The sequence below is a fragment of the Leptosomus discolor genome, chromosome 11 (genome assembly GCF_034619465.1).
Source record: "Leptosomus discolor isolate bLepDis1 chromosome 11, bLepDis1.hap2, whole genome shotgun sequence".
Lineage (NCBI taxonomy): Eukaryota > Metazoa > Chordata > Aves > Leptosomiformes > Leptosomidae > Leptosomus > Leptosomus discolor.
The window spans coordinates 10,553,741-10,566,139 of record NC_141401.1 but is presented as its reverse complement, the minus strand read 5'-3'; the positions used below and the strand labels follow the sequence as shown (position 1 = coordinate 10,566,139).

The following is a 12,399-nucleotide window of genomic DNA, read 5'->3' as shown; positions in this document are numbered from 1 at the left end:
GTGGCAGCCATGTGATCCAGCTGAAGTCAACAGGATTGCTGAGAATGTCAAAGACCAAATCCTAGGCAAGAACATTTCAGCAGGTCTAGTCTGTTATGACAATAAATATTTTCAGGAATGTTTAAGCTATGCTAACCTTTAAAAAAGAATGGCTCACATTTCTATTTTCTTTCTTCATAAATGTGTAGTGCCTGAATCTTAACACTTTCTTCATCTAAAGATAAGACCAGATTTATCTGTATCTGTAGAGGGTAATGCAATCTCTTAGTTCAGGAATTTGTAGAGGTCAGCCTTTGCCTGTCAACACACAATGAAGTCTAACTTTTGATCCTAGTGCTGCTGCTTTAGTAACACTGATTTTATAAAGGCTAGAAAAACTCATAATCTAGGAAATTTAAGTTCTTTGAAACATGCATAATTCCAGACCTGTGCTTCAGAACTCAAAGTTTAGCCAGCTTGATTTGTTGTCACTGTAAAATATTGTTTAAAAGCATTAACGTTTTTGTCTAGTAATTCTTATTCCAGAGAAAGAATGCACTGTTGACATCTCTTAGCATTTGTTGATTGTCCTGAATATGCCAGTTCATCACTCTCACTCAGCATTAATCACTACAGTAAATGTAGCATCGTGATGTGTTCAGGAAATATTTGACGAAGCTTTATAAAGACAATCCATAAAAAAAAACAGACAAAAGTAGTTTATGTTGTCCCTTGTGGGTGAAATTCACCTGCCCAAAGCTCAAATAAATACGTGACAGACTCTTCTGCTAACACAACTCCAGTTCCACTGCTATCTGTTCTGGTTTGCTTCCCACACATCCTGTAATGACGAAGATACTCTTCTAAAATACCATTTGCTTTTTCAGGGTAGCGCTGGAAACTACGAAGGGCTCAACAGGCCCTGGAAAGAGCAACATGCTATTGATTAATCTGTCCTCTGAATGACCCCTGGTAAAGAGCTGTATTTCCAAAATTCTAAATGAAGGACTCTGTATACAAATAATGGCAGGGGGAGCACTCGCTGGGATGATAGGACTACATACATAAGCAGTTCTTCAGTGCAACATGTGGTTTACTAATTTCCAGTAAAATGGAATGAGTCACACATGACACCACCATTGCCACTAACCAGTGTGGCATGGCATCTGAAAAAGATAGCACTGGAAGGGTGTGAACTGCAGAGCAGATGATGGGGCTTGAAACATCTTGTTTGCTTTGGCAGAGTAACCAAAATCTTGATGCTTTCCCACAATCTGCTCCAAGGGTATAGGTTTTGCTGTGCTGTATCAGATTATTACTCTGGGAATTTGTGTGTCCTGCCTTTGCCAATGGACAGCTCTTGATCCTTCAGATAAAGATAAATGCCCAGACTCCCCACAGGGGAATTCCAAAGTTAGACGGTGTTTCTTCAAGCAGGGTTTACATTACTGCAGAATTACCAGGGGAGGTTTTCTCTCTCTGGTACCAAATCATAAAGGACACATCTACTCAGTCAGGCAAACAAAGGCCCAAGACAGCTCTCAAGTCCAGGCTCACATACCATACATATTATTTATATGTAAGTACATGCTCTGGTATGGGCCTTAGGCCGAGTTCACTCCAGAGGGAAAGTCTAGCCATAGTCGTGTCTTAGCACAGGCCCGAGATTTTCTTCCCTGTGTTTGGAAGGGTGCTGCTTGGCAGCGCAGCTGCCCAGCAGCAAAACTCCCAGTGACTGCTGCTGCTGTTGAACCCTGAATCTGAGGGATGATATGAATTCTCAAAAGATGAAGGCCCAAATCGGAGGAATTAAAACAAACCTCTCCCCTTTATTTCTGCTCTTGGGCCTCTAGAACTGAGGGTCAAAACTTCTGGTGATAATAAACTGGAAACTGAAACTTTTCATGCAAAATGTCTCCAGCAAAACTGGAGGCATCTGTTCAAAAGCAAGCTGAAAATGACCTAGCACACAGGCTTGGTCCCTGTAGCAGGGCATTACGTTTGTCAACTTGGTAGTCATGAATGACTTGTGTTTTCTTGGCTCTATTACATGAAAGTGGCATCGGACACTTTTTCCTTCGAATGTCTCGCAGAACGAGTACTTCTTAAAGGTGGGGTGGGAGGAGAGCGCCAGCAACTCTCTTTCTCCTCCCGACACATCCCCAAACACAGCACTGCTGAGTGCTGTATTTAGGTGGAGTTAATGGCGATGTTCTAGATGCCCAGCATTATATTTTAATTGGTTTATGTTGCATCCTCCCTGTCAGTGTTGTCCACGCTAAGGGCTCAGGAAGAACAGTAGTTTAAGCTGCAATTTAATTCCCTGTAGATGGAGATTTGCTGTGACAGAAATGCCTGTCGTCCTGGCAGCCTCTCACATCTGCTGGAGGCAGAAGAGTATGTGAAACAATAACTCTGCCAGCAGATGTGGTTCTGTAGGGACAGTGGTGCCTGTGGTACGAAAATTCTCTCCCAAAATACAGATCTCTGGGGACAGTAAGCGTCTGTGTCAGTGACAACTTTGCACCATCTGCTGGGACAGTAATGTCTGTGATACGTAAATGCATCTCTGCATCTGCTGGGTCAGTCAGTCAGTGATGTATTGTATATATCCAGTTTTAGATGTGAAAATTTCCTTCACTTTAATTTGGGGGATTTGTTTGATTCTTCTTCCCACAGAGTTATTAAGAACCAACTTATGTAAGAAGAGCTAAAGGTATTTGTGAGTCTTTTGCATGTAGGACAGGCACTGCCACATTTTAGCTGCCAAGAAATACTGCTACATTTTCTTCTACCATAGTATTAATCATTAATGGCTTTGTTCTCAATGAACAGCCCGAGTATCTTCAATGATGCACTTGTGAGTGCTAATGCTTTGTGGTGGCAGTGAGAGCATCACATGAGAAATGTGTTTGTTCAGAGCGGAGATGCACCACAAACACAGCGTTCTGACCCAGACCAAATTTCAAACCTTCTGAAGTACAGGTATGCGCAGATAAAGATTTTTATTTTAGCCTCATCTGTAGGTGAGGCACCAGACCCAGGTTAGGAAGGATTGCACGGGAGACAGTCAGTTTTCCAGCCGCAGCAACTCCATTCAGATGTCAGGGTATTTTGCTACAACAAAGGCTGATGTTGACATTTTTTCTTGGATAGAGACAGATGTAAGAGCTTCTGCCTCAAGGTTATCCATTATACAGTATATTAACTAGATGTTTTAACACTGTGCTTCCTGCAGAGACAGAAATGACTGATGATTAATACTTATCAATTAAAATCTAATCTTTTCCCATGTGTATTTATATGCCGAACTTCAACCTACAAGGCAATTCTGTGAGAGGAATTAGATATTCTTTAATTGGAGAGCACTGGGAGTATGGTCAGGGATGTATTATTCATTCATTTACTATGACTATTGCATTTGTGCCTAGTTTTTGCCTAGGCATTGTATATAAACATACTCTCTGTACAAAGGAATTTATAAACAATTAGCATTAAAGGGACAATTATTTTCTCTTCTTGTAGCAGCACTGAGTGAGGGGGAGGGATGGAGGAGAGAGGAAGCAAAGGTTGTACATGTTTTATGACCATAATTATAATTAACTATTTCAGAGATTAAAATTAAATTAAAATTTAATTATAATTTACTATTATATAGAGATTAAAACTGATTTAAAAAGATTCAAGGTTATGAGCTACCTCACAGATCTATGAGCTATCTAGCTTAGTCTAAAGATACAGATACAGATTTTTTTTTTTTTTTCATCCGGCCACTGTTTAATAGGCAGTGCCCACAAGTGCGATAGGTGCTTTACAGACTGGAGACGCCAGTGCTGCAGTCACAAACTGAGTACTGGCCCTAGGGCCATGGTAACAAAGAGCTCCAATCCCGCAGCCGCGCACAGAGGAGCACTCCACTGAGAGCGCTGCACACAGGAGCAGCCTGGGAGGCTGGACTCGAAACACACAATGTGAGACCAATGTGAGACCAGAGGAAAGGCAGAAGTGATTTTCATTTTTGAACTCTGGTCGGCACAGTTGTTAAATGCCACTTAATTCAGATGTACAGTGCGATAAGCCTGGTTCGGAAGCGAGAGGCAGAACGGAACAATAAACGAAGGAGGCCACTCACAATCCAGGTGGAGAGTTTTAAAGTGGGCAGGTGATCTGGCTGGTTAGTTCTGATTTATTATAAAGGCATCTTTATGCTTTTTGAATCACCTTCCATCAGTCATGTTAAACAAAACTGCATTCTTCTAAGGCAGTTCGTCCCCTGCACACACTAATCACTCATGTCAAACTAATAGCAAACGCATATGAAGAAAGTACAGTATGCGATGCCTATTACAAAATTATTTTCTTTTTAATATACTGGAAACAAGTATTTTAGTTTAGTAAAGCCATTCACAACTGGTATGAGTATTGTATCAACATTTTCAGAGACTGACTGTGACTGTTAAAGGCCTGAGACTTTTTCTGGTTTGTGGGAAAATTGCTTTTCACGAGTTGTCCCAGGTGGTCTTTGTTTTTAAAAAAATATTTTGCAAATGAATTCTATAACGGGGAGAGGTGTAGAATTATGGGCATGAAAGTGCACGTGGGGAAAATCATCAATATCATCTCCCTGTCTGTATTGTTTTGACATGACATTCCTTATCACGAGGGAAAGAGGCACTTCTGCAGCTGCCCTGCCCCTGAGCCTCCTTCCATCTCAGAGTTATCACAAAGCCACTCACTACTCCATCTCCATTTTATTTCTTGTCATTTATTAACACAGCCATGCTGCTTTGAGAGCTCTGCCCATCCCTTACTATAAAGCATCCAAAGTGGTTGGAACAACTAGTGGAAAAATAATAAATATTTTTAGCGGCAGTTGTTCAGATTCTGGATGAGTTGTTTATAAACATCTTGTCTAGAACTGTCAAGAGGTGGAGCTAACATCACTGAAAGATGATGAATTCTGACACGGTGCTCTGAGATTTCACTGCCACTGAATGTAGGTTAATATGGGATTCAATAGGAAATCTGGCTTGTATATTGCTACATATTACAGGAAACGAAGGAACTTGTCATTTGTCTGCAGATTGCTAATTGCAGTTTATTGCACATGCAAAAGGTTAATTTGGGTATGTTATCACAGTAATCATATGCACTGTCTCAGAATAAACTATACTCCTACTCTTATTGACGATCTGGCCTGTGGGATTTGGGACATTATTTTGTAGGATTACGGCAAATAAGAATTTGACAGTAAATGCTGTAACAGTAGCAGCAGTGTCCTTAACTGTAAACAACTGGGATAGAGTGGAGTTGCAAATCTCTGGTATGAAATACTTTTCCTTGACCCTTAATTTAGTTATTCCCTGAGATGCATGTAATTTATTCTTTGTGATGATACATGAAAACAGAGGTCTCATCTATTCCAAATGAAAACTATATCCTATTCTTATTATGGCTAATGCTTTGTATTTAGAGTAGCATTTAAAGGCCTCAGATTAATTCACGACCTCTTCGTGCTAGGTGCTGTATATACCCACACAGTAAGCTCACTACCCCAAAGACCTTACACTTTAATTAAATAAAGGTTGGAGGAAGGATGTTTTATTACCTCTGTCACAAATGGGAAATGATAAGAGAGAAACTAAAAGGACTGAGAATTACACTCCTCCTGCAATGAGTCTTGTATTTGCCTGTAATATATCCTCCCTTCCTGCTTTTGTTAAGTTGCTGTAAATTGGTAGGTAGATGGTTGGTCTCTCCCCCAGAGATGGAGTTTACTATAATTCTGCATATGTTTCAAGGTTTTATGGAATGAAATCAAAGGTGTTACGAGGCTAGATAACACTTTAATTTAGATGTGATTAAGTTATTCTGAAGAAATACTCATGTGGAGTAAGTAGATTCATATGAGTCTTGTGTGCATTGCTTGTTGCCATACGAGCACACCCCTGCATAGATTCTGTGTTCCCAGGGAGGCTGCGCTGTTGGTGCATGCGTGTTTTGAGGTACATCAGTATAACTTTTTTATCGTTATTATTCCCTGTAGTTTGCTCTTAAATGTTTTCTACAACAGTAAAAAAGCAATAGCCCTCAAGATGTTGGACCATTCTGCGGGATTCATGGGAGGCTTGAAACACCAGTGCACGCTTGGCCTCCCAGAAATGCATTTCCTTCTCCCCTTTCCCCCGGAAAGTATCGTGCTTGTTCTGAAATGCATTTTAAACATTTTTAATCAGAGCTTCTGGTTTGACATTAAAAAATAAAGCTAGATCTGCATGGAATCTTGCTTTGAGGAAAATTTTCCCATAGAGGAACATAAACCTGAAGATAACTTGTTTTCCTTTTTCTCCTTAGTCAGTACATGGATGTTCAGTGCATACAGTGATCTCAGGCAGAAACACCACGGGAGTTTAAGCAGACGGGGTGGGAAGGGGCAGTGAGAAAAAAGGGGATAATGTAAGTCAGGAGAATAAAACCCCAAAGAACAGGTAAAATCCAAGCACAGCTCAACCACTCTCCTCATATCTTTGCATTTCAGTGTTTATGACCCTCACTGTTGGACTTCAACAATAGTAATCCTCTGTACCGACGTGTCTTCCCCCTCCTCTCTGTCCTGTCCTGCCCCTCTCTGGTAAATGGGTACAGGTAGTTCTGTCTCTCAGATTTTAGAGTTCTTGAGTTAAAAAGACTACAAAGTAGCAAACTTTCAAATTTTATTTTATTTAATGATAAAGAGCATTAATTTTACTGCTGTCAAAAGTTCTGTCAATCTGCTTTTTCTGTTTAAAAAAAAGATGCTCATGCTGAAAATAGTTAAGAACCTTCTGGATCCTTGAGCACTTGCAAGTTATCTCTTGTTTACCCCCTATAGAAACCATCACTGCTGCCTATGGAAGTAAAGCGTAAATTTGTAAAATAAGTAATCTTTTAAATACGAAACTACATATTTTCCTTAGTTGGGACAAGCTAAGCCCTTAGGAAAGCACATCACCAGCATATACCCTTGCTAGAAAACAATCCACTGGAGCTTTGTTATAAAACATGCAAACATCCTGAGGAAGTGACAGTAATTTGCAATAAACACTGCGTGTAAACAATTACCTGTGACTTGTTACACTTGTTTGTACAGGCAGCTGGCTAAACAGATCTGTGTGCACTTGTAAATGTCTCCCCCCGTCAAATTTGGTACAGGAAAACAATTACTTAGTATTTGCTTTCTCTGAAGTAAGAAAAAGTCAGTCTTTTGTACCTGACAGCTGGCAAGGACTAAGAATATGTGGGTGCTTACAGACACATGGAGGAAAGCTGGAGAAAAAAAAATGTGATGGTGGTTTTTATCAGAACAGTGAGGACACGTTCCTGTCTAGTCACCAGGCTGAAGGAAGTTTTTTGTGACAAGGTACTTGATGAAAAAGCTGGTTTTACTGGTTGAGGGGTCCTGTGGTGGCAGAGAGGTGAAAGAAAGTAATTTAGTCATGCAAGGTCCAAAGGAGCGGCAGGGATGATTTATTTTCTGGTGGTTTAGCAAAATGGATGCAAGACGTTGGTTGAAATTGTGCTGGAGCAGTTAGGTGCGTGGCGTTCTTCCCCCTCGGACTCTTGTGAACCCGAAACGTCCCAGCGGCAAGGCGAGGGCAGCCGGGGAGAGCAGCGTTTGCCAGTCACGCCGCAGGCCGTAACTGACCGGTGCCACCCGCTCGATCCCCAAGCAGGCCAGCTCAGCAGGCAGCTGGCGAGGGCACAGGCCGGGCTGTAAGGCCCGTGCAGCCTGGAACTGGGTGGCACTGGAGTAACTGCCGCCACCTCCGCAGCGCCCGGGATGCACCGAGCCCGCGGCACTGCCGGGGCAGGCCGGCGGCTCGCCTCCCGCTCCAGGTGCTGCCCCCGCGGGGCACAGCCCGCGCCCGCCGGGGCCTCTGGGCTGCAGGGCCTCTGGGCTGCAGCGCCTCCAGGGAAGGCCAGGAGGCGCCTCCGCGGCCGCAGCCCCCGGGCCCGCAGGCGCTGCCTTCCCGCTTCTCGGAAGACCGCGGCTGGAGCGCAGCCGCCGGCCCCAGGCCCACATGGCTCCCGGCGTCCCCCCGAGGGGGGCGGCTCCGTCCCGCCGCGAGGGGGACTCCCGCAGCGGAGGAAGCGCTGGGGAGAGAGTCCCCCCGTTTACGCGAGGGGCGCCAAGCCGCTCCCCGCCCCCCGCCGGCCGCGGAGGGAGCCGAGCCGGGCCGGGCCGTGCCGGGCCGGGCCCAGCGGGCGGCGAGTCCTGGCAGCCCCGGCCGCGACGCCGCGCGGGCGCAGTGCGCACGGCGGGGGGAGGGGCGCGCAGGCGCAGGGCGCGCGCCGGCGGCGGGCGGGTCTGCGCGGAAGCTGCCTGGGTCCGCGGCCGGGCGGCGGCCGCAGGGTCTGTGAGGGGCGGCAGCCCCGCCGCCGGGCCCGGAAGGCAGCGGCGCGCCGTCCGGCGGCCGGGCCGGTTTCCCTACCGGCTTCTATCGCTGCTCCCCGCCTGCCAAAGGTGGTGAGGGGGTCTGCGGTGCCGGCGAGCGGCAGCGCGCTCCTTCCGAGGCAGGCGGCACACAAAGGACCGCGGTGGCCGCCTATCTCAGCGCGCACACCCCCGCCAAGAAAAAAATAACCACCCCGAAAAGCCCAACACCCCCCCACCCCACCCCCCCACCGGCGGTCAGCTGGGGGCTGGAGCCGGGAGCGGGCCTGCTTTCGGGAGGGGCGGAATACACGGACGGCGAGGAGAGGGGCAGCCCGCGGACAATAGGCGCACGCCGGGCCGGGGGATCGCAAACAAGCGGCGGGCTCCGGTATTGTTCCGCACCCGACAACAAAGAGCGGAGCCGGGCCGGGGTGCGGGGGGGGGTGGGGGGTGTGCGGGGGGGGGGGGGGGGGGTCAGCGCCGGCCCCTCCGCGCCGCGCCTGGCCAATGGGCGCGCGCAGCGATGATGGCGGCGGCGGCGCGGGGCTGTCAGCGATCGCCGCTTACGCTGCGGCGCCCGGCGCGGCCCCCCCCTCCCTCCCTGCCTCCCTCCGCCCGCCTCTCCAGAGCCGTCTGGCTGCAGCAGTGCCTCAGACAGAGGAGGGGAGAGGAGGCAAAAAAAAACGCTGAGTGAGTGGAGTGGAGCCTGGGAGGGGCTCCTTAAAGAAACGCTGCCGTCGCTTGGCATTGTGGCCGGCGAGGAACTCGAGGGGGGGAAGCCATCGGAGCTCCTCTCGCTATCCTCTTCCCACCCCCCCACCCCACCCCCAGCCGACAAAAAAAAAAAAAAAAGAAAAAAGAAAGAAAGGAAAAAAAAAAAACCCAACAAAAAACCTCGGGGGGGGGGGAGGGAGTCGTGGGGGGGGGGGATCCTGAGAACATCTTATAAACCGGATTGCACTGAGAGGAGGAGGAAAAAAAAAAAGCAAAAAAGATACAAAATATACAAGCAAAAGGCAACAACTCCCCGGTCTCCAGCAGTCGCCCACCCTCCCTTTCCTTCTCTCCTGCTGGCCATCTGCCTTGGGTTTTCCTTTGTGTCTGATCTTTTACTACTGAGCCGAGCGCAGGAGGAGGGTGCAACACACACAGGGACTATGCCCAGCTCGCTTTTTGCAGACATGGAGAGGAACGGGAGCGGCGGCGGCGGCGGCGGCGGCGGCGGTGGTGGTGGTGGAGGGGGAGAGACCCTGGATGACCAAAGAGCCCTTCAGATCGCCCTGGATCAGCTCTCCCTGCTGGGGCTGGACAACGACGAGACGGGCTCCATTTACGACAGCGAGCCTCGGAAAAAGAGCGTGAACATGACCGAATGCGTCCCGGTGCCCAGCTCGGAGCATGTCGCCGAGATAGTGGGGAGACAAGGTGGGTGACTGCATGCGAGGGGGTGTGGGTGAGCGGGTCTCCCCTCCGCGCTGCCGGGCGTGCGGCTCAGATGCGACACTGGCCATTCCCATGAAAACGGCAGCCAGTGGTGGCCAGTGCCGGCTTCCCCTAGACAAAGAAAGTGCAGCAGACGTGATGTTTCCGAGGAGCATTGTGCATCAGTTTCGAGATGCACTTTCAGCTGCCGGGAGGGGGAAAAAAAAAAATCACGAAAATAATAAAAAAACCCGCTCCTTTCCTGCGGCTGCAGAAGTTAGATTTGCAAGAGGAAACGGGAAGAAAACGGGAGCCTCGGTGCTTTTTTCTTTGTCCCCCCCCAAAGTTAGAAATCGTGGATTATTTTTAAGGAAGAGAAATGGAGCGGGGAAGTGGAACAATGGGATCGGAATAAAGCATCCGCAGTGGGGAATGTGGCTCACTCTGTACAGCCGCTTCTCCTCACCTTCTTAAGAACTGATTTTATTTTTCCGAAAGGAAAGCGCCGAGCAGGAATGTGGACTGGCGGGTGTGTTGCTTTGTTACGGCTGCTTGCATTTTTTTTTTTTTTTTTTTTTCTGGTCGTGCAGTTTTTCTGCACGCTCCTTTTTTTTGTTGCCGTTGCTGTGAACGGCACGTTGGTAGTTTTGGGGCAGTTTGCCTGGCAGAGGTGTCGGTGGCCAATTGCGATGCCTTTGGGTGTGTGCCAGGGCCCTGGGCTGACATTGCTTTACACCGTGACGGGGGCTCCCGGACGAGATGCCAGCGATCACCTGGGGTAGGGGGCAATGTGTTTCGGGTGGGTGTGTTTTTTTCCCCCTCCCTAACTGCACCGAAATAATGGGTTGTAACCGGTTCTCCCCCCTCCACCTCCCGTTCCTCCCCCTCCCCTTCGCCCTCCATCTCCCGCATCTCGTTCCCAGGTTGTAAAATCAAAGCTCTGCGGGCAAAGACCAACACCTACATCAAGACCCCGGTTCGCGGGGAGGAGCCGCTCTTTGTTGTGACGGGCAGAAAGGAAGATGTGGCCATGGCCCGCCGGGAGATCATCTCGGCGGCCGAGCACTTCTCTATGATCCGAGCCTCGCGGAACAAGAACACGGCCCTGAACGGCACCGTTCCCGGCCCCCCGAACCTGCCCGGCCAAACCACCATCCAGGTGCGGGTGCCTTATCGCGTGGTGGGCTTGGTCGTGGGGCCCAAGGGGGCCACCATCAAGCGCATCCAGCAACAGACGCACACCTACATCGTGACCCCGAGCCGGGACAAGGAGCCGGTCTTCGAGGTGACGGGCATGCCCGAGAATGTGGACCGGGCCCGGGAGGAGATTGAGGCGCACATCGCCATGCGCACGGGCGGCATCATCGAGCTGACGGACGAGAACGACTTCCACGCCAACGGCACGGACGTGGGCTTTGAGCTGAACGGCACGGGCAGCCTCTGGAGCAAGCCCACGCCGCCCAGCATCACGCCCACCCCGGGCCGCAAGCCCTTCTGCAACTACCGCAACGACAGCTCCAGCTCGCTGGGCAGCGCCTCCACCGACTCCTACTTCGGGGGCGGCACGGGGGGGGGCGGCGGCGCCCGCCTGGCCGACTACAGCCCCCCGAGCCCGGCGCTGAGCTTCACCCACAACGGCAACAACAACAACAACAGCGCCAACGGCTACGTGTATGGCGGGGGGGGCGGCGGCGGCGGCGGCGGCGACGTCCTCTCCTCCCCGGACTGCTGCTCCGATCTGCCCTTCGACTCGCCGCCCGGCTTCGACCTGGCCCCCGCCCCGCCGCCGGGGGCCGCCCTCATCTGGCCGCAGTTCGAGCGCGGCCCCGCCGCGCCCCCCTCGCCCGCGGCCTCGCCCGCCGCCGCCGCCTTCCCGGGCGCCGCGCCCGCCAATGCCAACCTGGCGCTGCTGGTGAGCGGCCCCCGGCGGGGCGGCGGCGCCCCGCCCCCGGCGCGGCTCTCCCCGCCCCTGCACGGCAGCGCGGCGGGGCCCGAGCACCCGCTGGCGCGGCGGGTGCGCAGCGACCCCGGCGGGCGGCTGCTGGCCGCCTCCTACCCGCTGTACGCCAACGGGCTGGGCTCCCACCTGCCGGGGCTGCCCTCCGACTCCTCGGCCTCCTCCTCCTCCTCCTCCAGCTCCTCGTCCAGCTCCTCCTGCTCGTCGTCCGGCGTGCGGCGGAAGGGCAGCCGCGACTGCTCGGTGTGCTTCGAGAGCGAGGTGATCGCGGCGCTGGTGCCCTGCGGCCACAACCTCTTCTGCATGGAGTGCGCCAACCGCATCTGCGAGAAGACGGAGCCGCAGTGCCCCGTCTGCCACAGCGCCGTCACCCAGGCCATCCGCATCTTCTCCTGAGGGCCGCCGCCGCCGCGGGGGCGGGCCGGGGCCGGGGGAGCGGCGGCCGGGCCGGGCCGGGGCCGGGGGAGCGGCGGCCGAGGCCGGGGCCGGGGCTGAGGCCAGGGCCGGGGCCGCCGCCCGCCGGGGGGGTGCGGGCTGCGGGCGCGCCGCGGCCGCGGGAGGGCTGGGGGGTGGTGGTGACAGCGGGTGCATGCTATAAATAATAACGGGCGACTCCATTCTAGTG

The 12,399-nt window shown here is 51.3% G+C and overlaps 1 protein-coding gene across 1 annotated transcript; it reads left to right on the top strand.

Moving 5' to 3' along the window:
• The first annotated feature begins 9,552 nt into the window (after positions 1 to 9,552).
• MEX3B (mex-3 RNA binding family member B) lies at positions 9,553 to 12,170 on the top strand. The gene is made up of 2 exons (XM_086471741.1): positions 9,553 to 9,820; positions 10,741 to 12,170. The coding sequence occupies exons 1-2, from the start codon at positions 9,553 to 9,555 to the stop codon at positions 12,168 to 12,170; spliced, it is 1,698 nt and encodes a 565-aa protein (XP_086327867.1).
• Positions 12,171 to 12,399: the final 229 nt, after the last annotated feature.

What these genes read in the sequence shown, in the direction of transcription:
- MEX3B (XM_086471741.1), top strand. Translation starts at nt 9,553, where the DNA reads ATGCCCAGCTCGCTTTTTGCAGACATGGAGAGGAACGGGAGCGGCGGC. An exon ending in CGAGATAGTGGGGAGACAAG is followed by an intron (nt 9,821 to 10,740) that starts GTGGGTGACTGC and finishes TCTCGTTCCCAG; the next exon opens with GTTGTAAAATCAAAGCTCTG.